The sequence below is a fragment of the Sphaeramia orbicularis genome, chromosome 22 (genome assembly GCF_902148855.1).
Source record: "Sphaeramia orbicularis chromosome 22, fSphaOr1.1, whole genome shotgun sequence".
Lineage (NCBI taxonomy): Eukaryota > Metazoa > Chordata > Actinopteri > Kurtiformes > Apogonidae > Sphaeramia > Sphaeramia orbicularis.
This window is the reverse complement of record NC_043978.1, coordinates 4792723-4808793: the sequence shown is the minus strand read 5'-3', so window position 1 is coordinate 4808793 and position 16071 is coordinate 4792723. Positions and strand designations below refer to the sequence as shown.

Here is a 16071-nt window from a genome sequence, read left to right as displayed (position 1 = left end):
TAGCTAGCTGGCGTATTAGTTTGCGTTGTACTGAAAAGTTAACATATGAGTTAAAGGGTAAAATGAGCAGAAATAACATAACTCGTTTTTCCTCTAAATTTGCTTTAATACTGAAATATAACATGTTATACAACTGTATTCAAATACAGAGCAGCTCAAAGTCTGCTCAGAGCCCGGATAGCTCAGTCGGTAGAGCATCAGACTTTTAATCTGAGGGTCCAGGGTTCAAGTCCCTGTTCGGGCGTGTTGTTTTTGTTCAGAACAAGATCTTCTCACGAAATAATCGTACGTAAAGACATTTACAAAGAGAACACACCCTGTGCTTTTAACAAATTGCCGGATTAGAACGTGTTACGCCGGTTAATCATGTTGACTTCGCTAGCATATCGTATTAGCTACCACGGAACTTAGACCGGCACAATGGAAGGTAATGACAGGCCTGCAATGGGGAAAAACGCCTTGTAGCCAGGGCCGTTTCGAGATATCTGGGGGCCCTAGGCAAGAAAGTAAAGTGAGGCCCCTAATATGCGAAGATGTGGTGGTCAAATCACCAAAGAAGGAAAATTATTATTATTATTATTATTATTATTATTATTATTATTATTATTATTATTATTATTAGGCCTATTTATTATATAATAATACGCAATTAGTACTGATTGTGGTAGATTTAATAATGATAAGACTTTTTTTCCTAGACTGTGATGTAACTAATTCCATGTAGCCTGATAAATACCTTCAGCTTGTGAAGAGGTGGCATTGTCACTATCAATTCGCGCTGACAGAAATTTAAGCAAAGCACCTAAAAAAGCAAAAAAAAAAAAAAAAGAAAGAAAGAAAAAAGGCATTTGGTGAGTAGGCTTACTTTTGTCCTTATTCTAGAAGTATATGATTAAAGTGCGGAGGATTTGATAGTAACTTTGCAGGAGAAGAACTTCACTTCCCATAATGCACCAAAATGTAATGTCAGACCTCATCGGCAAAACTACCTGAGCACATGGTGCAAAGTGTTGTGATGTGTTGATGGGCAAGTGTGGAAAATATAGATAATTACAGAGTTTAAAATGTAGGATTGTGATTACATGGTTCAAAGACATGGTTCACAGACACCGCCATTCATTTTTTTTATGTTGTATTTGAATATTCTGAATATTTGACGATTTTGAAAAGTATTGTAATTTCCTAATTATTCTAATTGTTCCTGAACGCCTCATGTATTGCTTACGTGTGCCTGCCTTGAACGTGAGGAGAACTCAGTTCCGCAGTGAGGGCACAGAGCTGATGTGAGGGACTCTAACAAATGTTGGCTTGAAAATAAAAACTTTTGCTGCAAGCCTACTCTAGTCCTCTTCTGTGCCTAAACCAGCTGCAGCACAAGGACAAATTATGAGATGGACAAACGCAAAGGAAAAGGGACATTTTTCTCCTATTGGGATGGACAGATCACCAACAGAAATTGCTAGCTAACCGAAAATGTCCATTGAAGTTGATGGATTATTTGGCCAAACTGGATGGGATTCATAGGACCAGACAATTTTTTTGGGAACAAAGTTGTGTCCGTGACCGCAGCAGGGGGCAGACAACCGTCCAGAGTAAGTGAAAACACTTTAGTAGGCTTAGCTTTTGGCTTTTCATGACAAAATACTTTTAATGCTGTCGTTCTTCGGTCCTCCACATCAAAATTATTTAGCTCTAAAGAGGTTTTGGAATGCTGTACAACAGTAGAAAAGGGCGATCGAGAAGTTGTGTTTATTCTATTCTTAAATGCTTCCAACAGAACACAGTTGTGTGTCTATGATTAGTTGCTGAACTGAATCCTCACCCTCTCATGCTAACATCTGTCTGTGTGTTTGGTCACTGATGTGAGGGCTTTTGTTCGCACACTTTCAAACATATCACACAGTTGTGGCCTATTTGGAGAAAACAATAGTTTACTTAATACTTACCGCTGTGTCGTTGGGGTTTTTCCTCTTCTTCTTTCTTTTTTTGTCCTTTTGCAAACCCTGAAGGGTAGGAGCGCTTCATCATTGATGTTATTTTTAAATGGCTGCGCTGCCGTGCTCTGTGTGGACAGACCGTTTCTTCCTCCACTGACAGCAAGTGGGGGGTGTGATGGGGGGTGCGCGAGGGCGGATGTCACTTCTACATTACCTCATAGCCGTTGTCATTGCAATGGGGGAATCCCTCTAGTCTGGGGGGTCCCAGTCACAAAACAGTACAGGAGAGGGTTAGCGCTGCCTCACTGTGGTGGTTTGTTTACAATGGATGGTTTTTAATAAGTTGTACAGATAAATGACTATGCAGCCATCGGGGGCCCTCTTCAGCGAGGGGGCCCTAGGCAGCTGCCTACCTTGCGTACGTCATCCCGGCGGCTCTGCTTGTAGCTATAGTCTACCTGCCTCTTTTTGATTTTTAATGACCCTCAAGTTAAGGACCGACCAGAGTTCAACAGCAGGTCGAGTGTATTATTATACCCCGCAATACTGCTTGACTCTTTTTCATAATTTGTCAAATTAATGAAGGAATTCAATCAATGAAAGAATAGACAGCTACCAAAATCTTCAGAATGATGTTTATTCATGATGTTTTACTAGTGTGGTGTGGCTGGAACTCTGAGAGAAAAATCTGAGCCCTGAAACACACACAGAAATGTGTTAATATGTCATCATTTTGTACATTTTGTATTGGAAACTACATAAACATAATCTACAAATGATTAACCTTGGCATTGAGTGGTGGGAGTGTTATGGGTACTGTTACGTGGTGCATAGTGGGTAGTTGTCCCCCTGAGTGCCCATCTGGGAAAGATGTAATCCCTGGTGCCCACACAGGGTAAGTGAGAGGAGGCAGCTGTGGTGCTGCAGGCGAAGAGCCATAGTGATGATGGTGATGGACAGAACTTCCCCTTGGCTTTACATCTGGCCTTACAAACACTGGATTTCCATGATAAGCATCCTGAAGACAGATTTGGAACTTTGTATTGAAATATGCACTTGACAGTTTTGTAAATGACAAAACTTTGAAACAGAACTAAGTGGGTGTGTGGGGGTGTATGTACCTGCCCAAGGTAAGAAGGGTAGGACCCCCCAGGTGGTGATAGAGCCATCGGGGGCATGGCTTTCAGCATCATATTGTGCATAATGATCTGGTGCATTTGGGCGTTTTGCATCAGCATCAATTCCACCATATCTAAAAAACATAGTGCACATACACCAAGGGACATACCTGCAGGTGATCATTCAGTTAACATATGGATTTGTATTATTTGATGTGATGTGTATATGATAGATGTGTGTACCCTCTTTGATGCTACCAGGGCGGGATGTAGGATATGGCAGAGGGGGGGAGATCTGGGTAATCAGAGGCTGCTGTTGAGGCAGCTGCTGTATGATAGTAGCTGGCTGCTGTGGGAGCTGCAGAAAAATAGAATTTGCATATTGATTTGTGCAAATAGGCCAAAAGAAGACTCTCCATGCTGTGAATAAAGAACCCCATTTCAAGTTTTTTTTTTTTTCTTCTGGAGCCACAGTCCATTATTATTATTAGTCCAATAGGCCACATATACATACATATATATATATATATATATATATATATATATATATATATATATATATATATATATATATATATGCACACACACACACACTATCGGTCAAAAGTTTTAGAACACCCCTTTTTTTCCAGTTTTGTATTGAAATTCAGGCACTTCAAGTCCATAGTAAGTAAGTCTCAGTTTCAACTGTGAAGAGAAGACTTTGAGTTGCAGGTTTGATGGGTCGAGTTGCAGCAAGAAAGCCATTGCTGAGACTTCAGAATAAGAAAAAGAGGCTTGCCTGTGCCATGGAACACCGCCAGTGGACTACTGAAGACTGGAAAAAGGTGTTATGGACTGATCAAACTGGAACTGACTGGAAGTCTTCTCTTCACAGTTGAAAATGAGACTTGCTTACTACGACCACTATTGAGCTGTGCTTGACGCTGTTGTCCCGTGAGTCACCTATCACGCAAGCTGTTGACTCTCAGAAACTTGTCTTCGGATTCTGTTGTGGCTTTGGGTCTGCCAGACCTCTTCCTGTCAGCATTTCCCCCAGTTTCTGAGTGCTTTTTGATGGTGAAGGAAACTGGCCGCGTGTTTTGGACACTCGGGTGAGGAGAGGAGCAGAGCTGTCAACCTATCACCACCTGGTGGTGAGTTGGATCCGCTGGCACAGGAGGAAGCCGGACAGACTCGGCTGGCCCAAACGTGTTGTGAGGGTCTGTTGGGAATGTCTGGCAGAGCCCGATGTCAGCGCGGTCTTCAACTCTCACCTCCAGGAGAGCTTCTCCCAGATCTCCCAGGCGAGGCTGGGGACATTGAGTCCGAGTGGACCATGTTCTCCACCTCCATTGTCAAAGCGGCTGCTTGGAGCTGTGGCCGCAGGGTCTCCGGTGCCTGTCGTGGCAGCAATCCCCGAACCCGGTGGTGGACCCCGGAAGTAAGGGATGCCGTCAAGCTGAAGAAGGAGTCTTATCGAGCCTTGTTGGCTCGTGGGACTCCAGAGGCAGCTGATGGGTACCGGAAGGCCAAGCGTGCTGCGGCCCGAGTGGTTGTGGAGGCAAAAACTCGGGTCTGGGTGGAGTTTGGGGAGGCCATGGAGGAGGACTATCGGTCGGCCTCGAGGAAATTCTGGCAAACTGTTCGGGAGGGGAAAGCAGTTCCCCACCGACACTGTTTACAGTGGAAGTGGGGAGTTGCTGACCTCGACTGGGGATGTTGTCGGACGGTGGAAGGAATACTTCGAGGATCTCCTCAATTCCACTGCCATGTCTTCCATGGAGGAAGCAGAGGCTGAGGTCTCAGAGGTGGACTTGTTCATTACCCAAGCTGAAGTCACCGAGGTGGTTGCCAAGCTCCTCGGTGGCAGGGCAGCGGGGGTGGATGAGATTCGCCCGGAGTACCTCAAGTCTCTGGATGTGCAGGGACTGTCTTGGCTGACACGTCTCTGTAACATTGCGTGGCAGTCGGGGACAGTACCTCTGGACTGGCAGACCGGGTTGGTAGTCCCCCTTTTTAAGAAGGGGGACTGGAGGATATGCTCCAACTACAGGGGGATCACACTCCTCAGCCTCCCAGGGAAAGTCTATTCCAGGGTACTGGAGAGGAGGATCCGATCGATAGTCCAACCTCGGATCCAGGAGGAACAATGCGGTTTTCGTCCTGGTCGCAGAACACTGGACCAGCTCTATACCCTCCATCAGGTGCTCGAGGGTTCATTGGAGTTCACCCAACCAGTCCACATGTGTTCTGTGGATTTGGAGAAGGCGTTTGATCGTGTCCCTCGTGATATCCTGTGGGGGGTGCTTCGGGGTCCAGGGCCCTCTGCTCAGGGCAGTTCGGTCCTTGTATGACCGAAGCAGGAGCCGGGTTCACATTGCCAGCAGTAAGTCAGACCTGTTCGAGGTGCATGTTGGACTCCGGCAGGGCTGCCGTTTGTCACCGGTTCTGTTCATAATTTTTATGGACAGAATTTCTAGGCGTAGCCAGGGGCTGGAGGGGGTCCGGTTTGGGGACGACAGGATTTCATCTCTGCTTTTTGCGGATGATGTTGTCCTGTTGGCCTCATCAAGCCTGGACCTCCAACGTGCCCTGGGGCGTTTGCAGCCGAGTGTGAAGTGAGCGGGATGAGGACCAGCACCTCCAAATCCGAGGCCATGGTTCTCAACAGGAAAAAGATGGTCTGCCCTCTCCGGGTAGGTGGGGAGCCCTTGCTTCAAGTGGAGGAGTTCAAGTATCTCGGGGTCTTGTTCACGAGTGAGGGAAGAATGGAGCATGAGATTGACAGACGGATTGGTGCAGCGTCTGCAGTGATGCGGTCGTTGTACCGGTCTGTCATGGTGAAGAAGGAGCTGAGCTGAGAGGTGAAGTTCTCGATTTACCGGTCAATCTACGTTCCCTCACCTATGGTCATGAGCTTTGGGTCATGACCGAAAGGGCAAGATCCCGGATACAAGCAATCGAAATGAGTTTCCTCCACGGAGTGGCTGGGCGCACCCTTAGGGATAGGGTGAGGAGCTCAGTCACTAGGGAGGAGCTCGGAGCCGCTGCTCCTCCACATCGAGAGGGGCCAGCTGAGGTGGCTCGGGCATCTGTTTCGGATGCCTTCTGGACGCCTCCTTGGGGAGGTGTTCCGGGCATGTCCCGCTGGGAGGAGACCTCAGGGAAGACCTAGGACACACTGGAGAGACTATGTCTCTCGGCTGGCCTGGGAACGCCTCAGGGTCCCCCTGGAAGAGCTGGAGGAGGTGTCTGGGGAGAGGGAAGTCTGGGCATCCCTGCTTAGACTGTTATCCCCGCGACCCAGCCCTGGATAAAGCGGAGGGTAATGGATGGATGGAAACTGGACTTACTGACACCTTGACTTTCTTGGCAATTTTTCTGTAGGAAAGACCTACATTTTTAAGTGTTATGATGGTCTGTCTCTCTTCTATCGTTAATTTCCTTTTCCTCGCCATTTTTATAGTAACACACTTCTTTCAGCAGTACAGTACTGTTCAAATAATGCTCACAATGGTATGGTACCAAAGTGTGTTCTAACACTACTTTTATGCAGACAGAGGGGGTTGGAAGGAATTCAGAAACGTTGGGACACCTGTAGGAATTGGCAGCACCAACCTATGAGGCTTGATCAACCTCCATTGCTGCAGAACTGCTTTAAGTTGGTAACCCATTTCTTGTTCGCCTTTTTGTATGATTCTGAAATGTACATTATTTTTCAGTTTTGTTTTGTTTTTTTTTTTTAAATCTTTTTACCTCTGGCAGCTCACCGCTTACCTTTGTACCATTTCAAGCTGTTTATTGGACTTGAAGTGCTTGAATTTCAATACAAAACTGGAAAAATTGGGGTGTTCTAAAACTTTTGACCGGTAGTGTATGTGTATATATATATATATATATATATATATATATATATATATATATATATATATATATATATATATATATATATATATATATATATATACTTGATACTGATGAAACATTTACTTTTGGAATTTTGTGCATCATTTTCATTTGATCAGTTACTAATTTAAAACCTCCAAATCTTCCTCCACTTTCAGTCACGTATCAGCCTTTAAAGTATAAAAATAATAATAATTTGACATCTTATGGCATGGTTAGTCTGGAAAATAGTTTGATCTTAAAGTAAATGGACAGACAATGAATAAAAGATAACAATGAAAGGTAGGGCTGCTCGATTATAGAAAAAAAAAAAAATCACGATTATTTTAGCAATAATTGAAATCACGATTATTAAAAACGATTATTTGTTAACCTTAAAGTTGTTTATTTTTTTCTTGCAAAGCAATGTAAAATATCCTCTTTAAACATAAATAAAGCTTTTAACCACTAAAACAAAGTATGTTCACTTTTGTATGAAACAAAAAAATCTTTGAATGCAAATAAGTGTACTGTAAATTCAAGTGTTTCCTTTTGTAAATAAATAGTGCACTGTAATGAAACTGCTATAGACTTGCCATAGAACTGTAGCAATAAAAAAAAAAAACTCACGTAAAGTGCAAATTATAAATTCAAGTATGTTCAATGTAGTATGAAACAGTAAATTCAGTGGCGTGCCGTGAGGTTTCAGTTCAGGCCTTCTGTATACATCAGCCATCTAGAATACGTACGTTAGGGTTATACGAGCTAGGGTTAGGTTAATACGGGAGTTGCAGCATAAAGAGATTCAGAGACTGAAGATTGCATTGCGGACGAAGTTGTTTTTATGCGTTTTAGTTTTTCATAAGATTACGATAAAGGTGGCGGTGGTTAAACTTTAGATGGTTAAAAAGGTTTGTTGTGTTACCGGTCGGTGCGGACACAACTACGAAACACTTTTTGCACGTGATGTGTTTTTGCTCTTCGTCTTCTTCATCAAACCCAAAGTGATTCCATACAATTGAATTTGACTTGCCTTTTTTGTTTACCAAGCACTTCTGCTGTGATTCTCCTGCCATTTTTCCAGACCGCTATGTCCAACTGTCCTCTTGGGGTGGACCTGCCGGCTAGCTGGCAGCAGTAGCTTAGAGGGAGGCGGGGAAGAGCAGCTCATGGTAGCTTGCGTGCGCGTGAATTAAAACGACTCAAAATTAATAATCGTTTTTTCTCGATTACATAATTTTTGTAATCGTTGCGTGTAATAATCGAAATCGTAATTGAATTTCGATTAATGGCACAGCCCTAATGAAAGGTACATGGAAGCAAAGAGATGAGTGAATTTTGGATGAATCCTGAGTATCTCACAGTCTGTTGAATGATGTGCGGCGGACGAGGCAGGTCCTGGACTTGAGGAGGAGGAGGGGGTACAGTGGGCAAAGCAGAGCCTGGCTGATGGACGTGGATGGGTCCCATGGGAGACAAACGTGGTGGTGGCTGTGGATAGTATCTGTGTGTCCCTCCCCAGGTGTGAGGTCTGCTGTGATCCTCTAACATATACTGCTCCTGCACAGAGGAGCATCAATACAAGCAGCTTTCTGTCAAATAGTGCAAAATTTAATCTGATGAGGTAAGAAAGGCGACTGCTGAATGGCAAATCAGCAGTCTGGACAATCTGTGTTTACTTGCCTTGTGTTACAGAGAAAAAGTGTATGTTCTTTACCCTCAAAGACCTAAAGAGCCAATAGCATCCAAAATGAATCCTATTAATGTCTTCCAATTATTCAGGTAAAATGCAATTTGTTTATTTTTCACTGGCATCAGTTATTAGACACTGAAAGATTTTATTGAAGAAGTCACTTCAGTTGTTCTGATGCAGTAACCCTTGAATTTACTCAGAGTGTTTCTGATCATCCATATGATCAGTAAATTAATGCTTTTGTATTTCATTTCACTGAAAATTGCAGAGGATAAAATAATGAAACATTATATGTTGAGGAGAAAAAAATCAAAAATTGTTTTAGGTCTTTATGGTTTAATTATAAAGACAAAGATTTGGTTGTGACCTTCAGTTTTTGCAAAAGGTCCTGTTTTCGTCTCAGTGCTCGGTGCAGTGCAGACATCTGTCCATCATAGTTCCCTGTAATGACAAGACAAAAATATGTTTACATGTACCAGCTCCTTGATTTTTTCAGCCTTATATCCTCTACTTTCTCTAACATCTCTGCATTCACAAATCTCTATTAGAGGGTCTCTCCATCTGTTGGTTGGTCCCCATGATATTTAGAATGTGTTGGTAGAATTTCTTCAAATTCCGCAGAAACACTGACTTGGACGTGAGGATGAACTGATCAGATTGGGTGGTCAAAGGTCAAGGTCACTGTGACCTCATGTCTGTCCACCCTTGAATATGACCTTTCAGGATTCCTTGAAGACTTTTTTCAAGTTCAGACTCAATCTTGAACTAAGTCTAGATTTTGGTGGCCGAAGGTCAAGGTTGATTTAAAAAAAAAAAAAAACAGCAACAACAAAAACACTTTGACGTTAACATCTAGTACCTATGAGAAATGCATGAACAGATTATAATGAAATGATCTGTTTTAACTTAGACTTTGTGTTTGAAGAAAAAAAAAATCCTTCAAATTCAGTAATTCTCAATATATCTACATTTGTATGATTTGGATTTGGATCACTGCTGCAAGCTGACATTCATTATTTAGTGGAAGTTAAAGTTCTAAAATGGTTTAAAGTGTATTATTAAAGTTGTGTATAATTGCTCACGAAAAGACTCAGTCTAATTTACTAAATATGTCACAAAAATATATTTCAGTTTATTAAGTCCTGTGATATTTACATGCACGTAAAAGGTTAATTGGTCAATCTGTCACTCATAAGTGTGATATGAGAGTGAATGGTTGTTTACCTGTATATGTCAGCCCTGTGATGACCTGGAGACACATCCAGGGTGAACCCCACCTTCACCAGATGGCAGCTGGGATACACTTCACAACCCTCACAAGGATTATTAACCCATAAAATCCCTAACAGCCACTGGCAACCAAAATCACCTACTAATGTAAACTGTTGAATAACTTATGAATCACTAAACCTATAAATATGGTGAAATAATTCAGGTAAAATGCACTTTGTCATCTTTTCATGGTCATCAGATATGTTCTATTTGGACGTTCAGAGGCTCCGTAGTGAATGTGGAAAAAACATCATCTTTGACAACATGGATTCACCAGTAAAACCCATGGAATTTGATCAATGACAGTGGATGGAGATGCTTAGTTTATGTTCAGTTAATGATAGATTTGCTGAAAAAATCAGTTTTTCTTCAGTTTTCTCTATTTTTGCTGTAATAACCTTCAACTTTTATGAAAATTTACATGATCATTAAATCAAATATAGGAAAATACCTGATTTTCACTGAAAAAATGCAAAATACAGAGGATAATATTATAATAAATTATGATAAATCACTTAAGAAAGGCTAAATAGAGAGAAAAATTCATTGGGGAACAGACATAAAAGGAGCACTGGGTCTTTATGGGTTAAGCAGTCCAGACAATAGATTAATTAATTAACAAAATTTTGTAAATATTTAGGGAGATTTTAATATTAAAAATGTTTGATAGTGTTTATATTTCTTTGAGATATTTAAGAAACTATATTAAAGCTTTGGAAATATCATTCAAATAAGATAAGAGTAGTGCAAAGAAAATACTAAAGGATTCACAATTACAAAATCATTGAAAGCCACTATTTCATTGTATCCCCCCCCCCAAAAGTGGTTACAGTATTTAAATAGTTTAATTATGTTAAGCATTAATTCACTGCACTCTGTTTTCACTAAATACACTTGTCAAATGTTTGAACTGAAATTCATTATTGCCAACTTGTACGCAACAGGTTCTTAATATATGGATAAAATTACGATTTTTTAAATCAAAATATAATAGCTGGCTGTATGTAACAAAGACTGTAAACATTCTATCAGCACACATGCTAAAATTCATACAAATGTGAAATACTTTCTCACAAACAAAACAGAAATCCATTTTCTTACTTGCAGAGTGTGCAGACTCTGTCCTGTCGTCCATTTTCTGGTCTCTGTTAATGAACAGGATGAGGTTTAAATACTAGACAGCAGCTAAATGAAGTGTGTGACTGATACATTCTGTGTTCACCTGTGGGTTGACGCTACGGTGTTCCGTTACCATGGGATGTACTTGTTTAGTGATGTTGGCACTCAATAACAGTTGGCAAACCAGTATGGTTTCCATGCTGCTGAACAAATGACAGAGGAGACTTTCAATAGAAAAGAAAAATTTCATGCTTTATGGTTTGGTAAGTTTTTGTCCAACATAAAGAACATACATTTTCCAGGCAGGCTTTTTTGTGATCTTATTATTTTAGTAAAACCAAATGTGACCTTAAAATATAATATCCGCAGTTTAGCAAGACACTTAATTTCTACTGCGCCACAGTAGTGTTATCATCGAAATAGAAATTCGGTCAGTGAATGCATACTGACTAGAGCCGGGGCGAGTACACTGGACTTTCAAAACACACAAGTAAACCAATGTTTTGCTTTCGCCTGTCGTGATTGGAAACATACGCCGTCAATCTAAGATCCATGACTTCACTCAGAAATCTAATTGGTCAAATAGAGTGCACTCTCAGTGGTTATTCGACATGTAGGCAGGATTTTACTTATGCACGCACACTCCATTGGCTGAGGGTATGTAATGCATTGTTCTGATTCGGCCGTGTACTCAAGGAAACTCGATAAGGGCGGAGTTGAAATGACTTGGCGGCCATATTGAATATTATCTGTTGACAGTTGAGCCGAAATGAAGCTCAAATACTTTGTTCTAGCTAACTTATGCTAAAGGAAGAGGTTTGTGGTGCCTTTGATTGTAATAAGGACAACTGTCCTAATTTTTAAGTTGACCTTTTAAATGAAGAGATGGACGAAGATGAACGGCAGAGGAAACTAGAAGCTGGGAGAGCTAAGGTGGGTTTCTTGCTAGCATTACACGCTAGCTAATGGCTATTAGCAGTTGATTAACTCTTTTGTGTTTGACCACAGCTGCACAAGTGCACCCACTTCCAAATGTGATTTTAAGTTTCATTTCGCGTTGCTTAGATGCCAGTTGAAAGTTTCCTTGTATGTACACGAGTTTAAACATATGCCGCGTATACTCCCGCCCTTATTAATAAGCAGCTGAGATTAAACGTATCTCGCTAATAATAACGCGATAACGACACCATGAATGTAAGAGTTAGCTGTGGTTCAGTTTACTTTCGTTACCTTTGGACTTAAAAGGAGTTGATAAAGCCCAATTATTTACATAGATGGATGCTGAAACTGAGTGAAATGTGGCCTTAATTTAGCGTTTTATGACCTTTAAGTATTTTCATTTGATGTCTACAGTGATGGCACACGAGCGGATTCTCAGTTTATTAATGAAGGTGTGTTTTACTTACCGTAATTTTTCAGTCACTCACTGCAGCATTCAGCGACATGACGGCCTATTTAGAGTGATGAAGTAATATATTTATTAGGTTCCCCAAATCTTAAAAATTTATATTGCCTTCCAGACCTGACACAATTTTCTTTCAGCAGTTTGTGGAAATTCGTGCAAAAATGGAGAGTGTGCCACTAACCAAGAATTTCCCTCCATATCCAGACCACAGAGTTTAAATGGTAGCGTACTAACTAGGTCATTTGAGTTGCTGTAACAGATTGCATTTATGTAGACGTCATTTCACCATCAGGTGCCAGTAAGTCAGACTGCATGCGTAATGTGTGACAGTGTATAATGCATAATGCTTCAGTTAAGTTGTTTTCACTTACCTACTGATCTTCCTTATGACAGAAATCCTCCAATAGGCCTCGAAGCCAGTCGGTAAGTGTGGAAGCCGGTAACTGGCAGTGGTGTTTGATGTGTATGTGGAATGTGGGTTTTTGGAAAGGATTCTTTTGTGATGTCAGTCCTCTTGGTTTTTTCTATTCTTCTTGGCTGATCAATAGGGGCTTTGCTTTGCTTTTTTTCTGATTTATTTTGGTTCCTATGACTTTTTTAAATGTAAAATCACTGTTTTTTTTAAAAGGACACATTAACGGTGGACGATATGATCAAAATCTTCTGGCTCACTATATACACAAATTTATAGGCACATAACTGTATACTATATCACAGTAGAATCAGTCCTGTGTAAATATCGCTCCCATAAAAGACCATACTGTAATTGTACTTAACATCAGATACTGTACACCTGTGTCACATGAAATGCACATGAATTCAAGACGAAAGACAGAAACTCAATGTAAGATTTCAAAATACATTATGGAGTGACTAATATTAATTGTGAAATTTTAAGGCTGATAAAAATGAAATGGGAGTAAAAATGCTTGTATTCTAATTAATCCTTCTTTTTTGTCTCTTCTTCATGCTTGCTTGTCTTTAATTTATTTGGCTGTGGTTGACAAATCGGCTAAGATGCATTACCACTACCAACAAACAGACTTTGCAAGAAAGCTGGTTTCACAAATTTGCTGAAATATGTTGCTCCTGTGTTACAAAATGGAGTTGTCCAATCTCTGATAGTGGACACATTTCTACTTTTTTTTTTACACCTTTCATATCACTCCACCCATACATTATTTTAGGCTGTAAGTGTACAAGAACATGTGCTTAGTATCTTGGCGTGTGTGTGTGTTATGCTGATACCAGACCATGAGGTGGTGCAGTGAGTTTGAATATGTTGTGCTTGGATTTTACATGGTTGGTGTTGCTATGACAATGCAGTGGTTTTAGTTGTCTGTATTGTGCAGCAAAGAGCTTGCATTTCTGTGCCACACTGAAAGCATGGCCTGAATCAAACCGTTGTTAGAACAAAAGTGTACAATATTTCAGTAGCAGTAGTAGTTACATGTGATTTGGCCACTATAAGCCTCATCCAGCTCTGTGTCGACTGTTAATAATGAGGAAGCGGCCTTGGGCTAAACACAGCTCATCTGGCTGATGTGTCTTTCAGAGATGTGGTGGGCGGAGGTTGAGAACAGGGTGATGGTAGGACACCAGGATGCTTCATGTGACACAGATTATGACATGACATGAATATTGTTATGTAGGAAGAGTATTAAAAATGGAAAAGTTTGACACTAAAGGAAAGGAAAAAGCTTGGTTGAGTACAAAAAGAGGGAAAATTGTGGTGGATGCATGGCATAGAGCTTTGTGAAACAAAATTTTTGAAGTAGTTATATTACTATGTACATATTAGGACATTACGTTAACCATTGATGCACACAGGGGCACAATGTTGTCATTCACATCTATGTGAGTCATCGCACAAGGCAACAAGTACCTCTCCTGAGGTCATGTAATCTCATATTGAATTGAAGATGCACACACTGATGCTGTTGGCTGCACATACAGCTCTGTCTCCTCCTCTCCATGTGAATACATCTCCCAGTCTCCACCCTCTTCCCTTAGTCTAGAGACATGCCATCCTTTATTCAGAGTCTGTGGATCCATCCTCACTGGTTGTGGAATATCAAGGGAAATTTTGGATGTTTGATGACTGATGATGATTGTTTAGCAACGTGGGTTTTTCCTGGTGCAGCTGGAAGGCTCTCCAACTGAACAGCAGTGCCACAACCTCTGGGATGTGAAAGAACTGACAGGTGTGACCAGCAGCAGGAAAAGGAGTTGATGATTGACTATCACATATTGATGGGAGTACTGCATGGTCTCTCTTATCTGTGATCTGCTGTAATCTGGTTTAAGCTGCTTAAAAGAAGAGACAGCGAGAGAGGGCCCAGTTGGATTCATACCAAATAAGTCACGCTGGAATTTAATATTTTGGAATTGTTTTTAAATTCTGATGTTCAGAATTATTTATATTTTTTGTATTTTTGTGAGGCTACTGAGAGCTCTGACTACCTGCCACTGTTTTTGACTTGTGTAAGATGAAAAATGCAAAGTGGCACAGATGGATTTGTGTGTGTGTGTGTGGTTTTTTTTTTTTCTTCCCTCTTTAAACCTTGTACTGCTTCTGGTCTTCTAAAAGGCTGTCCAATGTTGGTCACCAAAATCTTTATTTTCCATGGGCTTGACACTGGAATTTTGAGAATATTAACATCACCTCAGTCTGAAATTTTAGTTTGATACCTTGTCAGCCTGTTTTGTAGACTGTTTTGGGTTTAGTGCAATTTTTTTTTTGCTCCACAAGTCTTTCTTTCTTTTTTTTCTTTTTCCATAATGGGGACTATCAATTTAATAACAATTTTTATAACATTCAGGATTTGCTTTTTAGCTTTTCCTTTGAGACTTCATGTTCTCAACAAGGATAACATTGTGGACTGTAGTCTTCTCTGGACAATGGGGCTCTTTCACCCCTGACCTCTGATCCTCATCATGCTCATAGTGTGGTGGTGTTCAGTAGTCTTGACCTACGTGTCTGTTTATGTCTTGCTATCTTTCTTGCGTAGCTTGCTAGCTTTCGACAGAAGCGGGCGAAAAGCAGCGGTGCGGGGCAGACGAAAAAGACGCCGAAGGGGAAGGGCCAGACTGTCTCGCAGAATGACTGCCCGACGAAAGACTGTTGCGTAGAACCAGAATGTCCATCAGCCAACAGCACGGAGCTCAACAGCAACACCAGCCATGAGGTGATCTCCAAGAGATTGTCTGATACAGTAGTGATGGTTTTAAAGAAAACAGCTGCTCATGTTCATGACTGCAGTGACAGGCTACATGACACAGCTCAGGACTAGTTATGGGCTACACTGTCTTACTGTGCTTATTTGTCTTGATTTTGTTTGCTCGCTGTTTGATTTAACAAGTGGTCCATGCCCCCCTGCTTGGTAAACATACATTAGAGAAATGGGTCACTAACCATCACATTGCCTGTAGGGCATGTTGTCATAGCAACCTGGCCAGGATTAACTGTATAGTCCATTTTTAAAGGGAAAGTTTTCAAGTGTACCACTAGGCTATAACACTGTGCATGATTTTTATTTATTTATTTTTTTGTATACCAAAGAGTAGTATATAATTGATATTGTGTGAGTTGCATATTTTTTCTGGGTTAATATTATTGTATGCAAGATTTGGACACTTAATTAGTGTATGTTTCTGCCA

At 41.0% G+C, this 16071-nt stretch overlaps 2 protein-coding genes and 1 non-coding gene across 3 annotated transcripts in view; 2 read left to right on the top strand and 1 right to left on the bottom strand.

The window, feature by feature from the left end:
- Positions 1–171: 171 nt before the first annotated feature.
- trnak-uuu (transfer RNA lysine (anticodon UUU)) lies at positions 172–244 on the top strand. The gene has a single exon. It is a non-coding gene; the product is annotated as a tRNA-Lys (tRNA).
- Positions 245–2568: 2324 nt separating this feature from the next.
- c22h21orf58 (chromosome 22 C21orf58 homolog) lies at positions 2569–12828 on the bottom strand. Its single transcript, XM_030125924.1, has 6 exons — positions 12783–12828; positions 8983–9056; positions 8285–8482; positions 3299–3413; positions 3059–3189; positions 2569–2955 (listed from the first exon to the last, which is right to left on the bottom strand). Exons 2-6 carry the CDS (start codon positions 9037–9039, stop codon positions 2707–2709), a joined length of 750 nt encoding a protein of 249 aa, XP_029981784.1. The 5' UTR covers positions 9040–9056; positions 12783–12828; the 3' UTR covers positions 2569–2706.
- The window catches only part of pcnt (pericentrin), an 80484-nt gene continuing 76162 nt past the window's right edge, over positions 11750–16071 (top strand). Inside the window, exons 1-3 of the mRNA XM_030125923.1 lie at positions 11750–11939; positions 12805–12834; positions 15423–15599. Coding sequence (XP_029981783.1) covers positions 11892–11939; positions 12805–12834; positions 15423–15599 — 255 coding nt within the window. The 5' untranslated portion in view covers positions 11750–11891. The remainder of the gene's footprint in view (positions 11940–12804; positions 12835–15422; positions 15600–16071) is intronic.